Source organism: Hibiscus syriacus, unplaced genomic scaffold (genome assembly GCF_006381635.1).
Source record: "Hibiscus syriacus cultivar Baekdansim isolate YM2019G1 unplaced genomic scaffold, ASM638163v2 tig00111008_pilon, whole genome shotgun sequence".
Taxonomy (NCBI): Eukaryota; Viridiplantae; Streptophyta; class Magnoliopsida; order Malvales; family Malvaceae; genus Hibiscus; species Hibiscus syriacus.
Window position 1 is genome coordinate 1,868,091 of NW_024062951.1, and position 14,789 is coordinate 1,882,879.

Here is a 14,789-nt window from a genome sequence, read left to right on the forward strand (position 1 = left end):
TTGTTAAGTTGTATTTGTAAAAATAAAAATAAAAATTCATTTTTTTTAGAGTTTACTATAATTTAATGTCTAAGGAATGCCAAGTAAAATTAATTATATAAACTAAAATTTTAGATCATGAATAATTTTATTTTATAACCTTTTATATAAAATATTTTTTTTTTAAATTTTAAAAATTATCGGATCAAATATATAGATGGTCTTCCAAAGTAGAAAATAGAATAATGAATTATCAAATTATTATCGAAGATGACGACTAACTAGTATTGTAACACCCCTAACCCGTATCCGACCCGAATACGAGTATGAGGTGTCACATTGACTTTTCAAACTTTGACACTTATAGAGAAACAAGGAAATTTAAAACTTTTATTCAAAATAAAAACTGTTAATTTACAAAAATTGACCATACTACACAAAATTGATCAGAGCATTTATAACTCACAAGTTGTTTACATGCCAACACAATAATTACAACAAAATACCTACATTGCAAGTTACTCCTGATCTGATCCTTCCTGTAAAGTACACTGTCCACTTAGCTCTTAATTATGATCTTCTTGCTTCTTGGTACCTACGTGTAAATCACTTATACGCTAAGTCACAGACTTAGTGAGGCAATAAATGAACATGTAACAATAAATTCATGAATATGCACTCTTACCTTTTTATCATGATATTTCAATGTACATATATATATATTATATGATAACATATGTAAACATGATATGCACATATGAACTTTACTTCTTATACACTTTTCCATTCCATTTATCTTTAGATTGCCCATGCACATTAATGAGAACAAAGGTACTTGAGTACATTGAGATTGTGCACTAATGCTGTCACCACAGCTCAATAAATTCCCTCATGAGGCACCGAACATTCGTTCAGTATTTGTCCCGAAGGACCACTATGTCCCAAAGGACTATTGATTGTTCCGAAGAACCACTATGTCCCGAAGAACCACTATGTCCCGAAGGACCACTGTATATCCCTCGACTCTTGGCATGCCAATTATACCTACATTTCTCATATTAAAGGACATGGGCTTAATTAAAATTCTCATTATCATATCACTGCTATCATTTCTCATATAGCACATAATTCATTTCATATACACATGATTCTTTTCAATATTCACATACCTGTATCAATTACCCTTGCAATGGCATTTGTTCACATAATATCATATTAAAGCATAATAAATTGTGCACAAAATCACTATAACAATAATGCATGTATGCATATACATGAATATGAAATTATGAATTCAACTATCAGAGATAGACTTATCACAAGTCTTATCTCCATACGCTTAAACCATAAAATGCACTCACCTTAGCCTTGCTCGTTTTGACTCGATACTAATCCTTTTATTGTTTCGGAACAGACTTACGTTCTATATCTACATAGTAATACAGTAATACATATCAGTATACTAATTAATATATGCTAAACTATCACTTCTTAGTCTAAAAGAAAGGACAACTTTATCTTTAATGAGGGTATGCATCGATGCACTCTACAGTGTATCGATGCATTCCTTAACGGGTGCATCGATGCACTACTTATGCATCGGTGCATGAATCACATTCGATGTTTGTATTTAATGGGGTGCATCGATGCACTCCTTATGCATTGATGCACTAATGGCATTCGATGTTTTTATTTTATCAGAGTGCATCAATCACCTTGAACAATTTTTGGGATTTATCCTTGATGCATCGATGCATATTGAATGTGCATCGATGCACATAGCCCAGAATTGTTATTTTATCACGAAATTCATCCCTTTTTCTCCCCAATTCTTCTTATTTCACTTCCTTTAATGTTTCTAACTTGCATACATATACTTACACTCATTACTACTCAATAATAATTTCTTTAAACTTAAAATCCAATCTTCCACATAAACTTCAAGAATTTCACCCCAATTCCAACATGTTCAAAATCTAATTTCGACACTTCATATCCTTTAATTAAGTAGATGACAAGTCAAATTCAACTTCTTATTCTAATTATGAACTCTATTTCGAAATTTTATTCACACTCCAAATCTTTAAATCCTCCTACCCTATTCATTTTGTTGTTTTGAAGCAAATTAAGCATTCCTTAATCTTACTTATCACCTAATAGTCAAAACCCAACTTAAATTTCAGCACATAATCAGCTTAAAAGAAATCTCACCTTTGCTTAGCTTCACAAGTGAAGAACAAGAAGAAAAAGAAAGAGAACTCTGGAAGCTTATGTTTTTTCTTCCTTCTTCCACGTGTAGCTAAAATAAATATAAGAAATCTTAATTATTTTCCCTTACAAATGACCATTCTATCCTTCAATTTCATTTTCCTTGCAATTTAACCCTATACTAAATTTCAACACTATTCAATCATTCTATTTTAATCACCACATTTTGAACTTTTATAATTTAGTCACTAACCCGATATTGAGGCTGTTACAAGTATAATACAGTAAGATAATAAAACATTCATCATTTTACTATTTATCATATCAATAAAGGATAGATAATAATAAGAATAAATTATTTTTTCATTTTTATTCAATTATCGAGTTAAAATTAAAATAATTTTTTTATCCAAATTAGACCAAATTTGAGTTACTTTCACTTCAAGTGAATCGTTTTAGATTAAATTAGATACTACATATTATTGGACCAACTAAAATTTGAGTTAATTTTAATTCAAGATAAAGTATATAGATGATTCTTTAATTATAGGGCGTTGCTTTGTTGAGTTATCTACTATTAAAAGTTATAAAATAATCTATGGCTATAAAGTGTTGTTTCGTTGAGTCTCCAACTATTAAAATTTATAAAATGGTGATCCGATTATTCATATGTTCCAATCTCATCATTTTTTGTTAAAAAATTGATAGTAATTTGAGTTAGACGCTAACATACTGGCTGAGATATTGTAAAATTTGATCTCAAAACCTCAAACTCAATCAACATGTTAACATCAAGCTCAGACGATCGTTAATTTTTTAATAGAAAATGACACGTTTGAAACATAACGAGTAGTCGAGTGACCATTTTATAGTTGAGAGACTCAACAAAGCAACGCTCTAGAGTCGAGAGACTATTTTGTATTTTTTAATAGTTAGTGGACTCGATAAAATAGTATCTTATTATTGGGGGACTATTTGTGTACTTTACCCTTGAATTTATTGTAAATTTTGAATCGAATTTGAGTTATGTTCGAATGATGTAATTTGCGAGAACTAGTTAAAAACACGGTTAAGAAACGAGAGATAGAAAAGGAGTTGAAATGGAAAATTCATTTCAAAACGCGGAAATAAAAAGAGAGAGAGACTTTGGACGCTATACCTTCTCTCTTTTTTTTCAAATCTCTTAATTGTCGCAGAGATCTACACATACACACATCTTGATTTCGCTTGGATCTATCGTCTTCGATCAGCTTTCTTTCTACTCTTATTGATCTTTCCATTGATCAACCAACAGATCTTAGATTTTAAGAAATGGAGGCGATCGAGGAGTTGTATCAGCTCTCAGATTCCATGAGGCAAGCGGCGGCGTTGCTTGCCGACGAAGATGTTGAAGAAAACTCAAGTTCCAAGAGGTCTTCTACTTTCCTCAACGTTGTGGCCTTCGGCAATGTTGTAAGTAGTTCATCTTTCAAGTTATCTTTTGATTTTCTTTTCTTGATTCATATGTTTTCAACTTATCAATCTGCTTAATGTAAACTGTTTGCCTTATTTTCTGTATGTGTAGATTGGATTGAGGTTTACTTCTCTTTGTTTGTTTCAGTTTTATGCCTTTTCTGTCCGTAGCACGCTGGCAAAGTAGATCCTTAGATTTTTTTGGGGTGGGGGTTGTGGGTTTATATTTCCATGGGATTGGTTTTTTTTTCCTGATTTCTAATTACCAAGTTTTATGGGGAATCTAAGCAATAGAGAAGAAATCCGTAGCTGATTTGTCCTTTTCTCATAAGTTCGAAAGGGTTTTGAGTAGGAAAAGGCACTATTGCTTAGTTAAAGAGACTTGAATGTTTTACACGGTCATCGGAATTTGAGTTACCGTTTTCTCATTCTAAACGACATGTTTGCTAGTATTATTAAGAATTTTAATGTAACATTGTGGTGTCGCTTTTCTTTTAATTTGTTTGCATATTGATATGTCGCCCTGATTTTTTTCTTCCATCTTTTTTTGTGGTTGACAAAATTAGGGGTCTGGGAAATCTGCAGTTTTAAACAGTTTAATTGGACACCCTATTCTGGTAAGTCTGCTCTCTCTTGTTTATTTTCCTTGGATATCAGTTTTGTTGCTGGTTGAACTGAAAAGTTTTTCCTTTATTACTTATCCAGCCAACTGGTGAAAATGGTGCTACCAGGGCTCCTATTAGCATTGATTTACAGAAGGATGGTTCTTTAAGCAGCAAATCTATTATTCTGCAAATCGACAATAAATCTCAACAAGTTTCTGCAAGTTAGTACATATATATTCGAGGCTAACAATTTTACAATTACATAAGTATTCTCTTTTGAGTTATGGTAAATGGTAATACATTGTGGCTCTCTCTAGAAACATCTTCCTAGGACCCTCATTACCTGCCCTGATGCCTTAGAATTTCTGTTGAAGTGGTTGAATCCTAAAGAACACATCTTGGAAGCGTTTGTTGATATTTGATATGCATTAGATGTATGTATTTGAAACCAATTTGAAATTGGTAAATAGGCTAGAAGTCTAGAACATGAATCTAGAGGGTTTGGAGCCATAGTAAACCTTAAACCTGACTAATGTTCATACCATGTAACTGTTTCGCATCTGACAAGTGTGGGATGTATATAATTAACTTGTTTGAAACCTATACTCATGTATTGCTTTTTTTCCTTTTGTTGTTCTATAGGTGCATTGCGGCATTCTTTACAAGATAGGTTGAGTAAGAGTTCCTCAGGCAAGAACCTAGATGAGATATATCTTAAGCTGCGGACAAGTACAGGTTGGTGCTTTATGTTGTATATAATTTTTAAATTTCCTTGTCTTAAGATAAGTTTCAGATTTTTGTCTTGTTTGTGGATACACACATTGAATGCTTTGATTTTAAAGATTGCTCACAAGTATTATGCTGGTTTAATGAAATTATCTTCTTAATGCATGGAAGTTTTATCTGAATTTCTAGAGGATGGGAAGACATCTATGTCTGATAAACTAATCGGATGGAATCATTTGTTATGTCTATGTATAACAATGCTCTTCGTGCATGAAAGAAACTTTAGAAATGTGAACATGCTTCACAAGTTGAGTTATATCTATTTTTGTGGAAGAAAACCCGGTAAATTATTTTGAGTTTCAATTCAAGCCTTGCTAAATGTCTTCAGCACAATACTACTTGAGTTTAGCTCTTTTAAGTGGAAAAAGATTTTACAAATAGACAGGCCATAAATTATGATAGAAATGCAGAATTTTGAGCTCTAATGGGGGGTTAACTCTGGGAAGCTTCAATTTTCTTCCATTAGAAGGCTGTTGGTGGTGACTGCTTCAAATATTTCTGCTGCTTCTGAGAATTTCCATTTAGTTGGTTCCTTTGGTTACATGCTACCTGTACATATACCATATTACTTTTATTGTTTGGTACAATGCCTTACTTTAATCTGACACGACTTTTATTCATCAGCACCTCCCCTGAAATTAATTGACTTGCCTGGACTGGATCAGCGGGTTATGGATGAATCAGTGGTAAGCGTTGGTTAATGATTTAAGACCATTCCGTTTACAGGTGTTTGTAGCTTAGTGTTATACTTTAAGTTTTGGTGGATACTCAATTTGTTCTTGTGAGGGGTGTTCTTTTATCAGTTTACCTGCAGTTTATAGTTATATGGTATGAGTTGTTTATAGTATCACAAATGACATGGTATTAAATAACAAACTTTGGTGATGACTTTTGTGTAGGTTAGTGATTATGCAGAGCGTAATGATGCTATTTTATTAGTTATTGTTCCTGCGGCCCAAGCACCTGAAATTGCTTCGTCACGAGCACTCCGCCTTGCAAAAGAGTATGATGGAGAAGGTAAAGGAACATTGTTTGTTGTTTAATTACTTATTTTTCCTTTGATAAGGGCTGAATTAGTTCATTGAGTGAAAAAATTTTCCTCTCTTTTCCTTGAGTTGTGTTCCCGCTACCTTTATTCTTCCAGGAATCGTCTTTAGTGATCAAACAGTCATCTTTTCTTGTCGATGATAGGTACTAGAACGATTGGTGTAATTACCAAAATAGATCAAGCTGCCTCTGAGCAAAAAGCCCTTGCTGCTGTTCAGGCTATCCTGTTAAATCAGGGGCCACCGAAGACAGCTGATATCCCATGGGTTGCTTTAATTGGTCAATCGGTTTCAATAGCTTCTGCACAGTCTGGATCAGAAAACTCTTTGGAAACAGCATGGAGAGCAGAGAGTGAAAGCCTCAAATCCATACTAACTGGAGCTCCTCAGAGCAAGCTAGGGAGAATAGCTTTGGTTGATACTCTTGCACAGCAGATTCGTAAGCGAATGAAAGTCCGACTTCCAAATCTCCTCTCTGGGTAGATATTCTCAACTTGCTTTCATGCATCTGTATGTTCTTTTATGCCACCAAAATGCTGTAAATGGATTTTTGCCCTTGTTTAGCTTTCACTTCTCTAAAACATGCACCTGTCAAAAGGCTTAATCAATAATTTTTTATGGAAATTTATTGAGCAGTTCTTCATTTCTAAGTAGATTAGTCCTGCAAATTACCTGTACATTGGAATTGAATATGTATTGTATGTTTAGAAGTTAGAAGTTGCTAATAACCAAAGTTCTACATAGTAGTGTCAGGTCAGCAAACATATTTAGACCCTAAGGTTGTAGATATATTGATGTATATATGGATTACCCCTAAAAATAAATTCAAGTAGAAAAAATTGCATTTCTTTCATCACAATCTCCATCAAAACTTTATAAGAACATGTAAAATTACAATACTAGATCTATTCGGTATATGAATCAATTATATTCGATCACACAACACAGAATGCTCCTCCTTGCAAAGTTATAGTTATTTTTACCCTCTTTATACTTCTATTTTAAATACTTTATTATAGTTAGCATCATTTGCTAGTCATATTATAGAATATTTTTTTACATTTTACTTTTCCTTGATATTGTTCGGATATATTATTAATATATAGATGTATTTCAACAGTTCATTGTCAAATATTCTTAGATAAAATGATATTTTTAGTTTACTTCGTATATCTGTAAAATCTTCAATATTTTTTGAGTATCTTCCATAAAATGGAAAACAATATAGGATTATATATGGCCTTCTACGGATACATGTCATGACCCATACTTTTATCAAGTAACAGAACTGAATCTATGTGCCATGATGTTCAGAATACTATAAATGAAATTGATTAGTTTGAAAAGAGGGCAACTTACTGTAGATGCATATTATCAATACTTACCTTTCCAAGTATGGAAATGTTTTTCATCCCAATTTACTCCATTTTCTTATCCCTGACACCTTTGTGTCTATATAGGTTACAAGGAAAGTCCCAAATTGTTCAGGATGAATTAGCAAGGCTTGGTGAGCAGATGGTTGAGAGTGCTGAGGGTACAAGAGCTATTGCATTGGAACTTTGTCGTGAATTTGAGGATAAGTTTCTGCAACACATTACAACTGGTGAGGTGAGTGATAAATTTACCAAAACTACATTATTAAAGAAAAATAACTGCTATAGGAAGATGACATGGTATGGTTTCTGTTATTAGTTTACTGGAAGTGTGTAGTGCTTATTTGTAAATCTTCCTGGAGAAATATTAAGGGTTTCCATGTTGAATATTGAATAGTGTAATTCCTGTTTGTTATGGTAGAGCCTGTCCGTAGTATGGATGACGAGCTTCCTAAAATTAGGATCTGTTGTAGTAGTTTCCGTTAAACAATACACATGGAAAATTGTCATGTACTAATGATTTAGAATCCCGTACTACCTTTATCATCTGTCATGCTGTATACTATATAACATTGATTGTGAGGCAAGAAAATTTTGCTAGTGGGTACCAATGTTTAATTGGCTAACATATAACCATTTGTTTAATTGGCTAATATATAACCATTTGTTTAATTGGCTAATATATAACCATTTGTTTAATTGGCTAACATATAACCATTTAAAGAACCTTTTGAGCTAGTCGCTCCCTTGTTTTATATTTTCCTTTTCTGTCTCCAGTCTCCACATCCAAAAAATTCATGAACTTTCTTGTTTCAAACATACCAACTGAAATAAGGATCTTTTCATGCAGGGTTCTGGCTGGAAAATTGTTGCCAGCTTTGAGGGGAACTTTCCGAATAGGATTAAGCAGCTTCCAATAGACAGACATTTTGATCTCAATAATGTCAAACGCGTATGTCCTGTCCCAGTTTTTTGTCATTTCTTTATTTATTCAGCATCTTCTGTTGCTTTTCAGGAATTTTCATTTCTCTGACTTTCTGTGTTTATTTTGTCAGATTGTGTTAGAAGCTGATGGTTACCAACCGTATTTGATATCTCCTGAAAAGGGTTTGAGATCTCTAATAAAAGGGGTGTTGGAGCTGGCAAAAGAACCAGCACGTCTTTGTGTTGATGAGGCAAGTCTAATGTTAGAATTGTTCCTTCCATATCCATTTTGCCTTGAACTTGAAAATTTTGGCCAGTTTTAATGCTTTATGTGTTTTATAAAAGAGACTCACTTTTCCCTTCTCACGGATAATGTAGAATTTAATTTGTACCTTTTGTGTTAGTTTAGAATCCTTTGACGTTGTTCTATACCCTTCTTTATTGTTGCTGCGCTACTGTGCAGTTGTACTGTGTGCTCTTAAATTATAGAATTGCTCTACTCTTTCTTGTGAATTGAGTACTTTCTTTCTATTCCCCACTTCCCAAGAAGTATAATCAATTATTTTAATTTGGGTGCTTTAATAGTTCTCCTTTAACTCATTATTTCAAGAAGTATTATCAATTATTTTAATTTGGGTGATTTAATAGCTCTCCTTTAATTTATTATTTGCATATTTTATCTTTACATGTGTTTCTATATTGATTTCTGTGTGGGTTCTTTGTGTACTAAACAGGTTCACCGTGTGCTAATAGATATAGTTTCTGCTGCTGCAAATGCTACACCAGGTTTGGGAAGGTACCCCCCATTCAAGAGAGAGGTATTATGTCTTAAAATTGGCTGTTTTCTTTTGTATTCAATTTTTTCATACCTTCTCTATTTAATTTTTAACTTTACTGGTTTAAAACTGTTTTACCCCTTTCCCTTGTGTAAGGCTTAGCTATTTTTTTTATAGGTTGTGGCCATTGCAAGTTCCGCCTTGGATGGGTTTAAAAATGAAGCAAAAAAAATGGTTGTTGCACTTGTTGATATGGAGCGAGCTTTTGTGCCGCCTCAGCACTTTATTCGATTGGTGCAAAGGAGGTATTCATCACCAGTTTTCCAACTTAAATGCTTTCCAGTATTTACAACTAACTTTCTCCATGGCGTCAATCCATTTTATTTACTTTAGGATGGAAAGACAGCGCCGGGAGGAGGAGATGAAGAATCGGTCCTCAAAGAAGGGACATGAAGCTGAGCAGGCGATACTGAATAGGGTAGGTTCTTTCTTGAATGCTTTTTATTTTTGGAGATTGGAGAAGATGGACATCTGTGGCTATGCTGCTGACTTCTCATTAATTTAAAGTACTAGTGTCCGGCAAATATCTGATGGACATGTTACACATGTATGTGCATCCAAAATACAACCAGGAATTTCAAAACAATTGATGAACCAATTTACTTCGCTTTCATGCAATGAATTGTTCATGTTGTACTGGATTTGGATTTATATTCTTTGCTGAGTGTTGCTTTTATGTTTCTTTTTCCTAGGCAGCAAGTCCTCAACCAAGTGGTCAGCAAACTAGTGGAACCTTGAAGACATTGAAGGAGAAGTTTGGGCAGTCTGAGAAGGAGGTGCAGGAGACCCCTGCTTTGAAAACCGCTGGTGCTGATAAAGAAATAACTGCAGGTCTTTTTATTAACTCACTCACATTATGTTACTCATATCATGTTACTTTGATTATAACTGAAACCTCAAGTTCTTGGTAATACTATTTTTGAGCCTTGTTTTAATGTTGTGGTATTGAATACGTGTTCCACTTATAGAAAATTTATATGCAATCTTCGATTTCCTGTAGAAGTGTAAATATATTAACTTCTGAGGATTGGAACTGCTTTATTTTGTTTAATATTCTCACTATAAGTAAATTGTGTTTGTGATGCCAGCCTTACGAGATTGAACCCATTCAATCACATTCTAGATTTTACATTTTGGTTTTCTTTAGGAATTCCTTCCATCCTCTTCTTTCTCCTTGGTTATATGTGGAAACTAACATAAGTTTTAACTATCTGAAACATTGGCTCCTGAATAGAATAAATTTTGCCTTCTATAACGAGTATAGCTCTCCGTTGCGTCCCTTACCGTTGAAGCAGTTTATTTTTTATGTTATCTGTTATCTTGATTTAGATTTCAAAAATTCCATAGACATTGGATTTTGTTGTACACAATGTGTTCCTTAACCTTGAATGGTTAATTGCCTTTGACAATTTTCCCCAACTCTCTGCATTTTTGTAATTGTTTAAATGTGGAGGTCTCTACAGTCTTATTTAGTTTCTCTGACAGTGCTGCTTTTAACAGCTTTTATTTATTTATTTATCTGCAGGATTCTTGCTGAAGAAGAGTGCTAAAACTAATGGATGGAGTAGGCGATGGTTTGTTTTGAATGAGAAGACTGGAAAGGTTTGAATTTTTTTCATTTTGTTAAGACACCCAGATCTATTTGCAAATGGAAATAACACTACTCATAATGTCAATTGTGCTATAGGCTGTTATACGAATTTTATTGCAAGTAGATTTTCATGTGGATAGTATCAATACTGGAGCATGGTATCAAAACTTGCTAGATGCTTATAGCTGTACCATTGCCCTATGATTTAGAAATGAATCATGTTCTTTTCCAAAATAGAAAAAGAGAATGATGTTATTGAATCCTGATGTATATGCCATTTATGCTTCTAAAAATTGTGTGATTGTGATTCAGTGATGCATTATTTTGATAGAAGTTTTAAAATGGTTGGGTGAATTTTGATCTGTCCATTTCTCAGCTTGGCTACACCAAAATGCAAGAGGAAAAACATTTTCGAGGTGTCATCGTGTTGGAGGTACAAAGACATTTTCTTTACCTTTTAGTTTTGAGGCCACAGTTATTATGTATCTGCTAAATTTTTAACCATTGCAGGTAATGAGTCTTTTAAGTGTTTTGTTGTGTTACTTGCATATTTTAGATTACAGCTTTGAAGTATAAATAAGTGTATGCGTGTGTGTATATATATATTACTTTTATTAGTTGTTCAATCATAACAACACTGGAAATGGATATAATGTCAATAAGTGGTAAAATTCTATCCAATCAATCTCTGATTAGATATTAATGAGATTTATGTATGAATAGATAAATGTCAATTTATAATTTAGGATAATAAATGTCCTTATGGCTTATACATCAAAAAAATGTTTTACTTGTATTCTTACTTTGGTATAGTATGGTTCTCTGTGTGTTAAGCATCTTATTTTTTTATATAGGATGCATTAAATGTTCAAGTAGATCTATTTATTTCCTCATTGAAGTTTCTGCCCATTGTTAATTTTGGGTAAGGTGTTTTCGGGTCATTTTCTTCTTAAATAAACCTTGACTTGGCCAGAAATCTGAATATACTGTAATCAGAGTTAGGGAGTCTGCTTTCAAACTAATGTAAGAATTGAAATTACAAATTGATATAATATATAGGCTACTTTACATTTATGATCTCAGAACAAAATATTTGGGTTTCTCAGCATTTAAACATCAGCTGATATGGTTTCTTTTAAAAGGTTGATATGCAGATGTACTTTAAAAGGATTCTGAAACTTATTAGCCTTGGGATGTATTAGGATCAATTTTAGCAATGATATTGATGGGCAGTCTGCTCTGCTCTGCTCTTAACTGTTTTGAGTTTTTCATCTTTTCTGCACAAGGGATCTTCTTGTTACATGCTGTTGATCTTGTTGGCAATTTTTTATTTTCTTGACTTTCATTGGCCAGTATATTAGGACTTCACCTGCCTGTGGGCCTGCCAATTTTTGGATTTGCAGCTTTTATTATAATTCATGACTTGTAATTTTCTGTCTTGATTGGCACTGTGCAGGAATGCAGTATTGAAGAGGTACAGGATGAGGAAGAACCTGGCCCAAAAAGTTCGAAGGATAAAAAGGCCAATGGCCCAGATAAGCAACCTAGTCTTGTGTTCAAGATAACTAGCAAGGTTCCTTATAAAACTGTTTTGAAAGGTATGTTTTCTTTTTTCTATTGAATATGTTTCTTGACCCTCTTCTCTATTATGCTTTCTTATTATTAATAAAATCATTTATTAGAAGATTGTTTGCAACTCCTGTTTCTCTTGCAGCTCACAGTGCTGTTGTGTTAAAGGCTGAGAGTATGGCTGATAAGGTTGAATGGATGAACAAATTATCAAAAGTTATTCAACCTTCTGTAGGGCCCATGAAAGGTGCTCCTGATGGAGGCCCTGGAATGCGACAGAGTCGTTCAGATGGTTCTCTTGTAAGTTAGTTAATCTTATTTCCATGCCATTTAAAAAAAAAGAACTTAAAATGTATTTTGTTCTATCAGCACAAATATTAGCTTTTCTTTTCCCTGGAAGTTACGTTTCAATAATATCTTTTAGGACCCTCACAGCCTTCTTTTCTGCATTTTATCAGTATATCAAATGTTTGTTATTTCAATGGCTTATGTGATTATTTTATATCTCAACTATGTTGACTGTATTCATGTCCTCAACCCCATCTTCTCCATCTTTTATTTTGTGTTCTACCTTAATTTCTCCTTCATTGTCATGTGCAGGATACAATGACTCGAAGACCTGTTGATCCTGAAGAAGAACTTCGATGGATGTCTCAAGAAGTTCGTGGTTATGTTGAAGCTGTATTGAACAGTTTAGCTGCCAATGTCCCCAAAGTAAGCCTAGTTCTTCAACTCCTGCCCTGTCTATCCTGGTAGTGGAATGTGTGAAAGCTTATATCTGTTTCTGTGATGGTTGAGCTGGCTGTTGTTCTTTGCCAAGTAGAGAAAGCTAAGGAAGACATGCTAAATCAGTTATATAGTTCTGTCAGGTTGGATACCCTTCTATTTCTATTTCTGTATCCGTGAAACTCTTTCAGGCCTCGCCTTGGAAGCCGATGTGTAATCTTTGATGATCTCTGGGTTTGCATAATCTGCCATGAAGAGAAATGTTGTAATCTTCTTACGTGCTTCTCCCATGGAAATCTTTGCTGAATATGTAATGTTTTTCGAATGTGTAGTGCTCAAAGCACGAATAAGATTGAGGAGCTACTTCAAGAGGATCAAAATGTAAAGCGCAGAAGGGAGCGTATCCAAAAGCAGTCCTCACTTCTTTCAAAATTAACACGCCAACTTAGCATACACGACAATCGAGCTGCTTCTGCTTCTGATTGGTCTGATGCTGGGACTAGTGCAGGTGTGTAGTACTCTTTGAAAAGGGCTGAATTTATATTTGTTTAAATTTTAAGTGCAAAGGATACAATGCTTATGCCTTTAACGTAGCATCTGCCTGTAGATAGAAAGCACCTAAAAACTCCATTTCCTGTTCGATACTTGTGCATACTTTCCATTGAACCTCACCTAAATATATTCACACGGTTTTCACATCAAGTCACCTGTTTTGATCGAGACTGGCTTCGGGTTGATTGCTATCAACGTCGATAACTTTATTTAGTGTCGACATCTTAAATCTTGGGATTACCATGTTTGCAGAAAGCAGCCCAAGAACGAATGGTTCAGCCGGCGATGACTGGAGGTCTGCATTTGATGCAGCTGCTGCTAATGGGCCTGTGGACTACAGGAGGTCTGGGTCTAATGGTCCAGCACAGAACGGTGATGTGAATTCTCGATCAGGGTCCAACAGCCGTCGTACCCCTAACCGTATGCCACCAGCACCTCCACAGTCTGGCTCTGGTTACAAATATTAGTGGCTCATAATTTCTTAATTATTGGAAGCCCAGTTAATGATCTCAAGCATTTATGTTTTCTAATTCTACAAATATTAGTCATTAAAGCAGGAGACTAGAGGGTGATGGGTGTGTAAATAGGACTATAGTTACTACCATATTTCAGGTTCAACGGCTGTATGGATCTATTTTTTGTTTTTCGCTCAAGTTTGCCTTGTTATTACTATTACCTTCTTATTTTGGGGTTATGTTTAACCCTTTATATTTCAAATTCCATACCCCGCGGATTTAGTTTGATTGTATTCATTACTATCTTTGTTAAGAAATTGTACTTGTATTTCTCAAATAAGATTTTCCACTTTTTAGTTTTGTTGATTTGCTCCACTAAATTTAATTTTATTCTCGAGTTTCAAGTATTACAATAGTCAATCGAATTAAAAATATTGTAGGAATAACATCCTTAATATATTTAAGGTATTACGGACTTGCCGTAACAAATGAGAATTTTGTTCTTAGTGGACACCAAACTCAAAATTAATGTGCTAGATATTAGTTACTTGAAATTCTCAAGAAGAAAAAGAAGACGAGCTATTTTATTTACTTTTAATTGTCAACTTATTCCTTAAAGAGAAAATAACCTCAGTGACCAAAAATCCCATATAATATACGATTTTAATCAACTTTTTCCGGATTTGC

At 34.0% G+C, this 14,789-nt stretch overlaps 1 protein-coding gene across 1 annotated transcript; it reads left to right on the forward strand.

Moving 5' to 3' along the window:
* The first annotated feature begins 3,303 nt into the window (after positions 1–3,303).
* On the forward strand, positions 3,304–14,323 carry LOC120149790 (dynamin-2B-like). The gene is made up of 22 exons (XM_039162496.1): positions 3,304–3,639; positions 4,206–4,256; positions 4,345–4,465; positions 4,887–4,979; positions 5,655–5,716; positions 5,930–6,047; positions 6,222–6,555; positions 7,537–7,684; positions 8,300–8,401; positions 8,505–8,624; positions 9,108–9,191; positions 9,327–9,454; positions 9,543–9,627; positions 9,902–10,040; positions 10,735–10,811; positions 11,177–11,233; positions 12,257–12,398; positions 12,515–12,669; positions 12,970–13,083; positions 13,171–13,238; positions 13,428–13,603; positions 13,900–14,323. The coding sequence occupies exons 1-22, from the start codon at positions 3,499–3,501 to the stop codon at positions 14,112–14,114; spliced, it is 2,730 nt and encodes a 909-aa protein (XP_039018427.1). The 5' UTR covers positions 3,304–3,498; the 3' UTR covers positions 14,115–14,323.
* Positions 14,324–14,789: the final 466 nt, after the last annotated feature.